We start from the raw sequence: 14,390 nt of genomic DNA, 5'->3' as shown, positions 1-14,390 counted from the left end.
ACATTTCAAACTACAAACTGATCAGGAATCAACTATACTGATTTCCCATTTAGCAACTTAGCCTTGTGAGATCTTCTTTTCTGTGCATCATATATTTTAGACACCAAAACAAGGTGAACATAGTGACTTATCAGTTACAAATGGCCACTGGTAATAAGGTCACCCTGAACAGCATCTGCTTCTACTACAAAACCTGGTAATTACGAGGAGATATTGATGGCTGCAAGTCAGCCGCCTAATGAATTCAGATATTGATCCAGCGACCGTGCCTTTTGACAATGACCCTCCCGTCTCCCAGCCCTCATTCACTAGCAATACAATGGGCTCCAGCTGTGAGATCAGCCATGCTGCATCAGCAAAACACCCCTCCATTGATACAGGTAAATGCAGTCATCACATTCAGGATGGGAACTGTGCTGTGCCCTCCAACAGATATTATATAATTCAAATAGACGTTATATCATTCGTATTCTCAACAATGTCTATGAATTGTTGTGTAATGATTTTAAGGAATAACTGGCATAAACATGCACCCCCACACTTCAATATCCAATCAAATGAGGAGAGCGGAGTGTAATTATGTATTTATTACACCTATTGATTTAATCATCCCAAGCCTTGGTCATAATTCGACACAGCAAATCAAAGGTTAGATTAATAGCATCCTGTAATGTGTTTACTCAATGGTTTATATTTTCAAGTTACTTTATGATTCAGTATGTATTTAAAGTACCATCTCTTTTTTAGGAAACACACATTGTTAATTAGTCGTCGATGATTATCAACTAATTCACTGATATAAAGTGTGCTTTTTGTGTTCAGACATATTATTGAAATGCATTAGTAGGCATAGATTAAAAAAAGAGCTAATATTTTGTTTCTCTGCACACAGAAGATGTTTTAAGCCTCACTGATGATGGCAAATATAATAAACTAAACATGTGTTGCTGCCTCACTCTATCTGTAAGCTTTACATTCTCCTGTCATTGGCATGTTGTATACAAACAGGAAATCTGTCGACTCACGTTGCCAAATGTTGTGCGGTGGAGGTTGCCGCTGGGCTCCACATGGCTAAAGGTTCGGTTGTTTGGCCATGATCAATAGGGTTCAGGTCATTAACATGTCATGAATATCATGAGGCCCTGGGAAAGCAGAGCAGAGGACCAACGAATTGAGCTCCGATTGGCTGGAGCGAGTCGCTAGGAGAGGCCACCCCCCCGCTGACCCAAGAGGTCATTTGAAGAGCTGAAGACCTCTAACCTCAAGCCAAGAGGGTGATGGAAATGTTTGCATAGATTTGATTACTAAGATAGTAAAAGTGTGTGGTGTTTGACCAAAAGCAAATTAACACCCAGCATTAGCATGTTTGGAAAAATCAACAGCGTCATGTCATGAGCCGGCATCTCTCCAATCAAAACTGTGTTTTTGTCTTGCAAAGTTTGAATTGGAGACGGATCGTAGATTTCTTTCCTATAATCTTGTCATTACCCGATGACATTTTAACAGTACACATAATATAATAATTGTTTAGCTAACAACCACTTCAACTATTAATTCTGATTGTTTGTAATCTACATCAAGTCCTGTGAGGTTACTTTCTCTAATGCTTTGAAGCATCTTTTTATTCACTACAGTAAAACACAAAATCATTAGCACACAAACACACAAGAAGATTCTTTAAAAAAGTTTATTGGCTTTTAAAACCACTTTAAAAATCTCACCAGTGAGTACTTTCCATTGAAAAAAGAAACAACGCGATTGCAATATTAACAAGCTACTGTACATTAAGCAGTACACCAGACAACACCACGGAGGAGGTTTTTTTTTTTTTTTTTCTACTGGTAGAAATGGACAAGATAGTCAAACGGAGTTGGTTCTGGGTCAGTCAAAGGTAAAGAATCAGAGTCACTGCTTGATGGAGCTCCTGTACTCATGAAGAGGTGCATTTCCTTCATTCAAATTCAAATATCAGTGCCTTATTGTTTAAGAAAAGATTACGAGAAAATGTTAAATTTCTTCACAAATGCGTTTTGGAAAATAAGAACATGTAAAATCAACAGAAAACAGTCATCATGAACATAACATATAGAACAACATTAACTTAGTAAACGGTACACAACAAAAGTAATCAAACTTATGAAACTAGCACTGCCAGTCTGGTTAACAGAACCTGCCCAAATCACAGAAGACAGTGGTTACCAAGAATACAAAGTACGACAGAAGTCATCACACATGCGTGCGTACAATCATTTATCAACATAATGAGCATATAGGATTTAAAAGGTTGTTGAACTTTTTTCCCCCTCAATGCTTTATATTCTCGTGTATGAGAATGAGTAAGAAATGTGTATCTCACTGAGATTAATGCACATTTTGCTACAAGACAATTAGTCATTTTCTGACAGTTAATTTCCCTACTCATCTTGTCATAAAAAAATGTTTTTTCTTTTTTTTTTTTTGTGGGCATCCATCATTACATTTGTCCATAAAGGTGTGGCAAAGCAATGTGTCATAAAAATTTAGTGCAATAATGTGAACCTCCAAAGTTTGTTGAAACATGAGTCATTTTTTTTTTTCCAGTGTCTGCTGAAAGGCTTCGAGCACAATGTCTGTCACAGAGATGTTTGCAACCAGCTAACAGTATCACAACTTTTTTTTTTCTCAATATACCATGCTATTGATCCTGCTCAAAGCACACATCACTTCTGCAACTGCAGAGACCTATTACCTTTGAATAGAAAAAAAGTAAAAGAAAATCAGCAAGCGAGACCAGACGGCATTACTTTTACGACACACTGAGCCAGAAATGTAACACACAACATACAGTATCTTGCCGACTATAGATCTGTTAAGCTTTTTTTTCTCTTTTGAATGGCACATACTTAGCTAGAATAATGGCCATAATATAGTGTCTTGATACATCAAATCTCTATGTATCTATCCTATGTACAGATGGAGCTTAAACATGACTTATACAACATTGACAATAGCCAAAAACTCAAGCAAGCATCCTACTGTATCACAGAGCCTACCTGGCTAGCAGTGATGGTTTCAACATGCTCTCAGGTCCATGGTTACCTATAAAACATAGGACAGTGACCGTTTTCACAAATTTACATACTGTACATAAGATTTACGCAACTCAACTCTTCTCTTGAAATGCAATAAAACTCTTTTATATCTCCGAGGTCGCCCTTTTTTTTTTGTTGCCGTTAATGTCTACTAGGACTGTGTATGTGTAATAATCTCTTATGTTATTTAAACAGATCATCTTTGGTATGGAAATAAGGCTGGATTTTCCACAAACATAATTTCATTTCCTCTTGATCCCAAGATGACATCAAAACATAAATGTCAGCCTCTAGCTCTCTATGTAACTAAGCCTTCTCCATACCATTGATATTCTTATCCAAGCTGGGAGTATATCATGCCAAACTAAAATCTCATGACTTAAAAGTGTGCCTGCCATGTTTTATGGACAGCATATCAAATTCCTCTAAATCCATTACTGATAAGGGCACACACAGTGTAGTTTTTAGCCTATACAATCCGCATCTATATTGTAACACTGCAAAACAAAAACAATAAGAAATAGTACTGAAAGCATCAGAGTAACAGCTGCCTTGATATGATGAAGCTCTGGATGGTTCTGAAGAGTCTTAGCATTATACTATATACAGTCTCTCTACAGATGGCGTAAGGCCTTGGACTTTGGGAATAAGGCAACCAGCTGTTGATTCCTTTCGATGTATAGTCCACAAAGTGGCCTGAATTCCCATCTTCTCCCTCCCGATTCATCGACTCCCTTTATAAGATATTAAACAGTACAAGAAGTATAGGCTTTGAGAAAATTTCACTCTTGGACAATGCTCAGATGTGAATCAGTTTTCCACTGATTTGGTATATGATAAAGTATAAAGATTATGTCTTAAATTCAGCACCTGGCAGCATAAGATGCTACCCTTTTTTAATATTCAGATATGGCAGGCAAATGTACTACAACTATTATGTGCATATACTACAATCCCAATATTGTCTCCATTTGGTTGAACTTGAGCCGCACACACTGAATTTTTCTTTTTTTGGTCTTTTGTGCCAAATTTCCTGTCCGTCTCTTTCTTTCATTAAGTGTCCGTCGAATACAAATATTGCATTATTGATTGGTTATAACAAGGAAGATTATGTTTCTCTTAATGGTCATACCATACAAACATGCACTTTGTAAGTGCATGCTGCCACCAAGTACTCACACTTTTTACTTGAAATGCTTACATTTCTAATTTCAGATGAGGGAGGAAAGTGGTTCAGTACTGAATCTCTGGGTGACAAATGAAAAAGGAGAGAAGTAACTAAACGTCAGTAGGAGTGATTTTCTGGTAAGCTTGGCACTTTTAACAGAACGAATGGCAAAGTCCAGACAAATCCCAACAAACTATAGTTTAAAAACGGATAAACTACATACGCACCAAACAAACAACAGAGAACAGAAATCATACAGAGTAAAAGATGACTTTAGCCCAGCATCTCTACTGTAGTAGGCTGGTCTTTGCTTTCTAGCCAGTCAAAAGAGTTCACAGTATCACTGCATATTTGCTGAAAAAGCGGGTCGTTCTTCAGTTCTTCCAGTGTTGAGTCTTCATATTGTTCCTGCTGTTGATTAGGATCAAACAGCAGGTTGGTGTCCAACGTGTTAAGGTCAGTGATGCTACTGGACAGATCTGAGGTCAGTCTCATGTCGTTGGAAAAGTCGGACGCCACAGCGTTGAGCTCAGAAGCTACCTGACCCACCAACTGGGAACTGGGGTTGAGGCCATCATCCCCCAACAGGTCCTTGACGGTGTTGTTGAAATCCAGCTGTTGTTGCTCGTCCTCTGCCTCCGGCTGCTGTGTGCTCTGGAGGAGGAGCTGTGGTTGTGACTGCACAGGATTCTTACGGAGCTGCTGCTGGTCTTGGTCACCAGGACCCGCTTGTGCTTGGCTGTCCCCGGTGGAGAAACCCACCTGTTCTCCACTGCCAGTGGTGAGGTAGCCATGCTGCTGGAGCTCAAAGGCAGCAGGGCTGGAGCTATGAGGCAGCTGAGTCTGGTGAGCGGTTCCTCCACCGAAGTCAGGAGTGGTCTCCAGGATCTGCGTGAGGTTCATACGAGCCGTGTAGTTAGAGGGGAGGTTGTTTATGCCCAGGCCACGGACAGAATCGTCCCCGTCGGCTTCCATCTTGCTGAGAAGAACATTGGTGATTTTGGAGGCGTTACTCTGACCCTGCACAGGCAGCATCTCACTCTGCATCATGATGGTCAGGGGCACAGATTGGCTACGCTGAACCATGCTGTGCACAGAGCCGACCGTCTGACTGTTGGACAGGATGCTGAGCACCTCAGAGGTGATGGGGGAGTTAAAGGGTGAAACCACAGCTCGGGTGGTGGTGGTGGTATTGGTGGTATTGGTGGTGGTTTTAGGGTTGGTGTTGCCACTGAAGTTTCTCTGGCGCACTGCAGGACTGACGCTACGGCAACGGAAAGTGCTGGACGCAGATGAGATTGATGCCTTGTTGTCCAACGGTGCAGGCACAGCAAAACTCTCCTGTTTAGTGGGAGTAGTTACACCTGTTACCAGCTGTTGCTGCTGCTGCTGTTGCTGCACCGGGGATATGGGGGTCAAACGGCCAAAGTGAGCAGCATCCTGTCTCGACTGAGCTTGAAATGACTGGCCTGGAATTGCAAAGGCATGTGGCTTACGAAACTGGTCATCTACCAGGTCTTGGTAGCTAGGCAGAATGCCAATGCTGTGGTTGGGCAAAGGACCTGCAGAGTTGCTGTTGTAGCGGCTGTTGATCCACTCCAGCTTGGCCTTGTCAGGGTGCGTTGCCATTGGCCTTTGCATGGGCTTAACAGGGCTGCTGGAGACAATACTGGCATCGTGATACCCTGTGATGCTTGAGTTGATAGGAGTGAACGCAAAAGGGTTCCTGCACTCCACCGGACTTGGGGGGACGCTGCTGCTGCAGTTGGACAGTGGTGTGCTGATGGGGGTGTGGCGACCCATGGCTCCATCCACAGGGGTGATGGGAGCCATGCGGGAACAGGGGCTCTCTCTCGTCATGCTGTGCCCAAGCGTCATTTCAGAGGTGGGAGTGGGTGTCGGAGTTGGAGTCGGCGTTGGAGTGGGAGTTTGGACAGGAGTGGTGCTACTGTGGGCAGAGTGGAAGAAAGTACTGCCGGCCTGGTGAGCATTTAGGATAGAGCCTTGACTGCTGGCTGACTGGCCTTGTATAGACACATCCACACAGCTACCAAACAGACCCTTCAGCTTCATCTGCTCCTCCATTTGCACTAGCTCCTCTACAATGCTGTCCTGGGTCATGTCATCGTCGTTGAACGGGAAGTAGTCCATGTTGGGCTGAGAACCTGCAAAGTCAACCATCTCCTGCGCGAGGCTGAGCTGGCCCGAGGCCTCGGGGGGTTGAGCTATAATGGAAAGTTGGTCAGAAGGGGCTTGTTTGTGTTCTGCTGGTATCTGCTGCGCAAACGCCTGCTTCCGAAGCTCATCAAGCTGTCCTTCCTCCCATATTGTGCTCTTTAAGTCTCTCATCACAGAGGCTTCGTGTGCTCCTGAGTTGGCTGGTATGGTGAGAGGGTCCCTGGTGATCTGCCTTAGCAACGCCTGATCCGGCGTGTTGTTTCCAGCTGCTGTTGTATCAGTGCAGAGAGAATGGTTTTCGCGTTTCATCAGCAAGGCCAGGGGTTTGACAACAGTCTGGGAGCCCTCATTGTGTGTGATGGGCGAGTCAGAGAGTGCAAAGATCTGTGTGGGCCCTATGGAGGTGTGTCTCACAGTCACTTTGCAGGGAGCACTCTCTGGCCTGGCTGGGGTTCCCGGTCTGGGGATCCTCTTCAATGCAGCACTGACTCCAGGTTTGGAATTGTCAATTAAAGCCAGTGGCTGCTGGGAAATAAACACCCTCTTCACAGGAATGACATGGGACTCGCCACCTGGGCCTGTGCGCTTTCTCGGGCTCTTGACATCTAGGCAGGGATCTCTCGATGTTGGGGTAAGAGTGTTGCCATTGGAGTTCTGATTATCAACAGTCAAGTACAAAGTACTGCCATGGCAGTTAATGCTATTGCTGTCCTGAGTCCCAGCTACAGCTACCGAGGTGGGAGGGGATGTGGGGTCAGTTTTTACCCTTGACCATTTGTCAGGTCCAGGTGAACACTTAATCAGGAAGCTTGGCTCACTGGCAGCCCTGAACTTAGCCATTCTCTCCTCTTTTGCCCCAACAGCAGTTCTCTCTGTGCCATGGGTGGGGTTATTGTCATTTCCGGCTTCAGACACCACTTTGAAGTCAGTGGAGAAGATTGAGGTGGAGATTAGGGCACTGGGTCTGATTGCAGAAGACTGAGGGGCAAATGAGCTGAAACCGTGTGGATGCTGTGAATCGTCCAGCGCAGCTATGGTATTCACACCCGCCGAGGCAGGACGCACGGTTGTGCTGCTGCTGCTGGGAGCCAGAGCAATGGCCGTCATCTTCACCACGTTAACTGAGCTGACGTGGGGAGTTGGCATCACAGTTTTAATGGGGCTGTTGGTGATGAGCAGGGTGGGGGGTGAGCGCAGCGTGATGGCACTGGTGGCAGAGGGCTTGGGCAGAATTTGTGCGTACCGTGTACCATGTCGTGCCAGCCGGTCACTCACAGGACTGGCTGAGATATTCTGAGGATGTTTGGGCGACTGTTTCAGAGACTGAGTGACCACCTGGAAGTTCACAGGCAACACTTTCCCTTCTGAAGTCCCCACAGGGCTGGGTGAGGTCATCAACTGCCTGCCCCGCTGTACCTGGGAGAAGAAATGTGAGAATATAAAACTACATTTAGGCACATTTGTTTATAACGTATCTGAGCATAATTGGAGGGGACAAATTCAGCTTCATACCGTGACTGGGCTGGGGACAGCTGCTACCACGATGCCTATGGTGGGCTGAGGGGAGAGCAGAGCAGGGCTGCCACAGGGGATGGTGGGGCCGGGAGTACTGGCCTCCGTTCTCTTGACCTGGGCCTCACTGGGCAGGGGTGAGTGGAGCTTCTGCTCCTGCTGCTTCTTCTGGATCTTGCGCTGCAGTTGCTGCTTCGCATCGACAGAGGGAGAAGGCAGGGTCTTCACTTGCGGCTGGAAAGAGTTTGCCTCAGCTGTTGGCACAAACGCAGACGCTGGAGTTGGCGTCTTCATTCCTGTCAGGAGAAGAAAATGAAAAGCGAAGAATTATGATTAGTAAGGACACAGTGTAAGTGAGAGCAAACCGTTGAACTAAACATCTAAGTCATAGTAATACTACCTAAATAAATAGCCTATATAAATCTGGAACTGAACATCAAACCAACCATACAATTTTTTAAATGTTTTTTAATAAACCAGTAGACTAATAAACCAATAAACTCTGAATTTTATAATTTATAAGAGAATATCCTTAAGTGTGATTTGACGGATTACATCGTTTTATTACGTCATATTTATTTACAATGGCCGATGCTCTGTTATGTTGCTCATGAGCGACCAGGATTACTTTTGTTGCGTGTTACCCAACAACACAACAGTAAAATCACAGCACCAGCAGATGAGAGGACCGCTTTCTTTACCTGTGGGTGTTCCGGTCATAACAGTGAGTGCAGCCATGGACTTAGTACCAATGTAGTGGCTATTGAGCAGGAAGCGGGCCAGGTCCTCCACGTGGTCAAACTGACGACTCAGGACCTTTTGGGCCCACTCACACACCAGTCCACAGGCTGCAGATCTCATTTCATCTTCAGCGCTCGGGGACTGGCCAGTCGACTCCATCAGCTCACACTACAGTAGAGAGCAGCAGGTGGACGAGCGTCAGACAGTTTCACATGTCTAGCTAGATATTTACTGTTATTTTAAGTTGACTTACCCCATCACCAGATTTCTGCAGATCAAGGTTGGGTAAGGACGGCATGTGAACAAAAGCTTTCTTCCTTAACCCGCTATAACAGTATGTGAGAAGGAGTTAAGGAGTCTGAAACATAATTTGCATGCAATGTGATTTGCCAATAATGTGATTTTCTTTTCTTGAGTTTTTAGAATCCATTCACAGCACATGCCATCAATTTAGTCGATGTGTAGCTTATTACAGCAATGTCGAACGTAACACTTGTTGCACTCGTTGCTAGAAGAAAGACATGACCTGCCTCTTCAAGTGGCAGTACTACACGTCTGCAATCAACAAACAGCATCAACTAACTTGCTCACAATTTGAAGACTATATAAGCAGAATAAAGTGAAGCGCAGATGCATGAAAGCAGAGGAAGACTTTGTCGACGGGTTCATCAGAATTAAAGGATATTTGGATTTGCCCCTCATGCCCAGTCGACGTGCCTTCATGTTAGGAAAGACATTCTTCATGATCTTTCCGAAGTCTGCTGCACTCAGTGGATTGTAGCCGAGATTGTCACAATAGCTCCTGCAAGAGAAGAGCATCATCCATAAGAAAGTATGGATACTAAAAGTACATGCTGTTGTCACGCCCCTCTCTGTTTCAGTTACACTCACTTGTATTCATCATACACCTCTTGCTTTGGGAGGGAAGTCTCTGGGTGCTCTTCTAGGTGATTCCGTATCCAGTTGAACGCATACATCTGTTGAGTGCGGCTTGACGACATGGAACTCTGATCACTGAAATTAGTGCCGAAGCAAAATAAATGTGGTGAGGCAGTGTCCTCGATTTTTACGCATCATTTCTTGTTAATACAGAAACTTTAATACCATAATCCAGGAGTGGAGGACCCCCTCTCATTCTCAGTCCAAATGGGTTGAATTGGGGGGTTGGGGTGATGAATAGATATGGGGAAACAAATGACACACAGACAGCTAGGTATAGCAAGAATCTACACAGATCAGTGGTTTGCTTCATACTGATAATCAATCATACAGCTGAAAAATGAATGATACATTTTATATTTTTAAAAAACTCAGTGAACAAAAATGTCAAAAACTTGAAATTCAACTTTTTATGAGCAAGCAGCCTAAACCTTCTGTGGATAATTTTTGACAAGCAATGAAACAACAGTGCCAATAATGTAATGAGAGCCACGTCAAAGCAGCCATGTGTGTGTGTGAGACAAAAGAAATGCCAAAGAGCAGAGTGGGAGAACTTGATCGAAGTGTGTGTGGGTGTGTGTGTGTGTGTGTGTGACATACCTTTTATCATTGCCACTGCTGGGACCAGAAGGCAACTTCAGGTAGAGGTAGAGTTTTTCGATGTCTGTAAACTTCTCAACATCTTGCTGTAAAAAAATAAAATGATCACAAAAAGGAAAGAATATTATTTCTATAAAACTAAAACCAGAAGCTCTAAATGTAATCCTCATGAGAGGAATGTGGAATAGAGAACGAAGACATCGATCAAACGATTGTGAATCATATTTCAGGCCTGATGGTTTTCACACCTGAACAAATAGATATACGTTTGCAAAACAAATCTGAATTTAGCGCCAATTTGTAAACGCTACACAGGTGAGACAGTTGCTCACAACCTCCTTAATGTCCATTCCATCCCGACTGCTTTTCAATTGGCTCCTCAGAGTGGACTCATCTTTTCTATTTGCCTCTTTGTTGCTAGGGGAACCAATACTTGAATGAATGAGATGAGAGCCGTCAGCCAATGAGCAGTGAATGAAAAGGCTATTTACTACACTCCATTGCTACAAGCAGAGTGAACGAATCGGTCCTCCTCTGCATATAGATGCCACGGTGGGATCTTTTGGCAACATTCTGTAAAATGTTGCCAAAATGTTGGATTTTCTCGGATGAGTTTTACACCCGACAACAGAAACTATACAGAAAACGTAGGAAACGTGTTATTTATAAACTCACATGCTCTCAAATTTACAAATTTGGTGGACTTTTAAAACGGTTATTTAATGTATAAAGTACAAAATAAGATGCTTCCAGTCGGTATCCAAATTACATTATTATTATGAACAAACATTTGCATGTTTAAAAAAACAAAGATGAGAACAAAAGCAAAGCAAAGATGTTTCACAGTCAAATAAGTTAATTTGTGAAATTGAAATGAAAGTGTGTAGATAATATTTAAAAATAAAATGATTATCAAAAATAAAAACCGAGGTATGAACACTGTCCTGTGTATATGGTGTATACACACAAACAAAGGTCGGTGTAATAAGCTGTGGGTTAAGTCGACACCTTTTCGGAAAATATAAATTTGCTTTTGTTTGTCACTTTTCCAAAAATAATGACTAATCATTGATTTTATTGTTTTTTATGGGTGCATTTGAGTTGTATAAGTTGAAAACTAAATAAACTAAAACTCAGACGTTTGATTAACAATAATAAATCATTGTTTAATAAACAATAAAGTTCACAATAAAATAGGCGCTCCTCGGCTGCCAGCACGTTCAGAGGTGGTTTCTATGGAACGCGGTTTTATTTAATTTATTTTTTATTTTTTTACATGTTGCATGTCCGATCACTTTCTGGATAGTTTCTTCATTGTGGTGCTGCAGAGGGAGCGGTGTGTGCATTCCTGCTTGCTTTCATATTCTGGGCAACATTGTCAAACCTCCTCTTTAAGTACGTTAAGACTTTCGTTAGGACGTCAATCAGATTGCTTGATTTGAGCGATCTGTTTTATAAAGCAGGGTCCATAGGAAGAAAATATGATTATACATGAGGTATATGTTCATTTTACAGCCATATAAACAGACCCGACATTTAAATCCCTGTCTCCAAGGACATAATATTTTACCACTTAATGTGGTTTGAAATGTTCCCATGCTTTTTCATCCACAATATTCTGCTTCGTCAGTTACCTAGTTCCCTGGATAAGCCAAAAAACAGTTTTTCAATAAGATTTTGGTAAAATGTATTATATTATTATAGACATCTTGATATAAGGTAAAATTTATGGTGATAGAAGATTCATAAATTTCACCCAACGCTAATTATTACTATTTTGTCCCCTTACCTAAACATTCGATGCACATATTATTGTAGAATATGCTGCTTCTGATATTTAGACACCATCCGTGTGTGAGATATAAATATTTTACACATACACATGTGGCGGAGTACTAAAGATCTATGTGTATTTACAGGCCAATACAAACAACAGTCAAGCATAATAAGTTATATAAATAAGTTATATAAAAGAGGACACCTAAGCATGAAACTATAAATTATTTCTCAACTAAAGATAAGCTGCACATCTGTTCACATGAAGCAACTGTTGCATGTGACTCTGATAATAAGGCAACAACACAGACTTGGTTTGTACAGCTCTGTTGTGAATACTCACCAATATGCTGTCCACTTTTGATTGTACAGATTTGCTGCAATATGAAAGAGAGCAAAAGTCAGCGTTGTGAATAAATAGGACTTGGATTAATAGAACATTGACACGTGCAGGATTTCCACTTTATTTCAACTTTGTTTTCATTCCCTGCTGACCTGTTTTCTTTGTGGTATAAAGTAGAAGAAACTAGACGTGAGCAGTTGAGTCAGGCAATGTATTGATATTTAGAATTTTTCATTTATTACTGTAGTTTTCATAATATATATATATATTTTTTTTAAACATACTAAATTAAGAGACACAATCACATGTGTTAATACAATGTGCTGCATCAGTGACGGCTTTGGAAAGTATTCAGATTGTTTTTTGTTCAATTGTTTTTTGCACACTTTATTGTGTTTAAATAAACAATATTAAATCTGTGAAAATATATTTCAGAATGTTTTGCATATTTTTCTCTATTATTTGCGTTGGAATTCAGAATCAACTTGGGCAGAAGTTGCCGCTTTGAGGCTCAGGTTGGAACCGGAGTGTGTGAACTGCCGTCTCCAGGTCTCTCAACAGATGTTTTTTGGGCTTCAGGTCATTCGAGGACATTAAGAGACTTGTCCCAAAGCCACTCCAGTGTCGGCCTGGCTGTCTGCTCCAGCTTGTTGTACCAGCGGTACCCTCTACCTGTTCTCCAATGGCTGCTTTGTTTCCTCCCTGACCACAACCCTGTTGACCAGTTGTGAAACCACACACACACACACACACACACACACACACACACACACACACACACGTGTGTGCCTTTTTAAATCATCCCCAATCATTTTAATTAGCCAATCAAGTTCTATGCCGTGTCACTACTCCCAATGGACCCTCACTAGTTTATTGTAGAGTAAGTAAATGGAGATTTGTGACATTTATGAATTAGCATCATTTTGCGTCATCATTGGCAGGTGTAGTGTCGCACCACAGCATCTGTGAAATGCAGTGAATTGCTTTGTGGGATCCATGCCAAGGACACTGCTCGTTTGTTCCACATCACACGTTACAACTTGTCATGGTAGTAAAAGCCCAGGAGTTAATTCAAACATCGACAATGGCTCTATTCTATTTAGGTGTCCTAGTAAGCCGTGAGAGTGTGCCACACAATACCAGGACCCTGAAACTGAAGCAGCTAAATGGCATTCAGCCACCATTGTTGTTATCATCTACACCTGTGTTTTTACTATTGTGATGTGGGGAAATGTCTTCTGCAAAAAGAAAAAGCCTGTCATGTTTTTTAGACCTTTATATTTTATACATTTCAAATTCAGAATTTGGAGTAAATAATATGGTGTGGACGTAAATATACTGCACCATATAGGTGATAATGGAGATTTCAGACACATCAAAGCGGCTGCACCAATGGATGCATAGCAGAGCCTCTGAGTACTTCGGTAAATGAGCAATTTCACTTTTTAAAAAAGTCAAATGAATCTGCAGAAAAAAAGCCTCTAAAAACCTGTTTTCACTCGTCATTGAGGGTTATTGTGAAAGTACATTTAACCCAGTTTAAATACATAAAGTGTGAAAAGTGTGAGTGGGGTTTGAATTCCTTCCAAACATCTGAGCGGATATAGATAATAACATGTCAAAGTTATTTAGTTGATTTTACTCACAATGATGAAAACAAACAGGACATATTTTTGCTTTAATCGTTTCCAAAGGCCACCGTAGAAACTAAACCAATACTAAACCTGGTGTTGTTATTAGCAGCATTAAATCAGTGAGAGCGTCTCTCTGTGCAGCGGTCTGGTTTGACACCTGTCATCAGCACCACTGGTGGGTTTAGTATCATCTATCACATGGCCTCCTGTGCCTCGATGCTAATGATTACAGCTACTACCGTGTAAATAACCAGACGTTACCGTCTTATCGGTGCACGAACAGGTAGCAGGCAGCACAGCTTTCCTCGCCGTTATTGCATTTCCGTTAAATGTCTCCGGTTTGCACGGAGAGCACTTGTTTTTTCAGCCGCATTTGTGCAGCACACACACACACACACACACACACACACACACACACACACACACAC

General features: G+C 42.1%; 1 protein-coding gene across 2 annotated transcripts in view; it reads right to left on the bottom strand.

Moving 5' to 3' along the window:
- Positions 1–1,669: 1,669 nt before the first annotated feature.
- rfx7b (regulatory factor X7b) overlaps positions 1,670–14,390 on the bottom strand; it is a 13,285-nt gene continuing 564 nt past the window's right edge. The window contains exons 2-10 of one of the 2 annotated variants that reach the window (XM_031866721.1): positions 12,329–12,362; positions 10,210–10,295; positions 9,775–9,861; positions 9,562–9,684; positions 9,356–9,472; positions 8,924–9,008; positions 8,631–8,838; positions 7,930–8,225; positions 1,670–7,833 (exon numbers count right to left, since the gene is read on the bottom strand). In XM_031866721.1, the coding sequence (XP_031722581.1) occupies positions 4,513–7,833; positions 7,930–8,225; positions 8,631–8,838; positions 8,924–9,008; positions 9,356–9,472; positions 9,562–9,684; positions 9,775–9,861; positions 10,210–10,295; positions 12,329–12,362 (4,357 nt within the window). In that variant the 3' untranslated portion in view covers positions 1,670–4,512. The remainder of the gene's footprint in view (positions 7,834–7,929; positions 8,226–8,630; positions 8,839–8,923; positions 9,009–9,355; positions 9,473–9,561; positions 9,685–9,774; positions 9,862–10,209; positions 10,296–12,328; positions 12,363–14,390) is intronic. The other variant, XM_031866728.1, reaches the window with a different exon arrangement.

Source organism: Anarrhichthys ocellatus, unplaced genomic scaffold (genome assembly GCF_004355925.1).
Source record: "Anarrhichthys ocellatus isolate YVR2014 unplaced genomic scaffold, GSC_Weel_1.0 scaffold2, whole genome shotgun sequence".
NCBI classification, from domain to species: domain Eukaryota; kingdom Metazoa; phylum Chordata; class Actinopteri; order Perciformes; family Anarhichadidae; genus Anarrhichthys; species Anarrhichthys ocellatus.
Note: the sequence above shows the minus strand (reverse complement) of the source record. Positions and strands in the feature narration are given on the sequence as shown.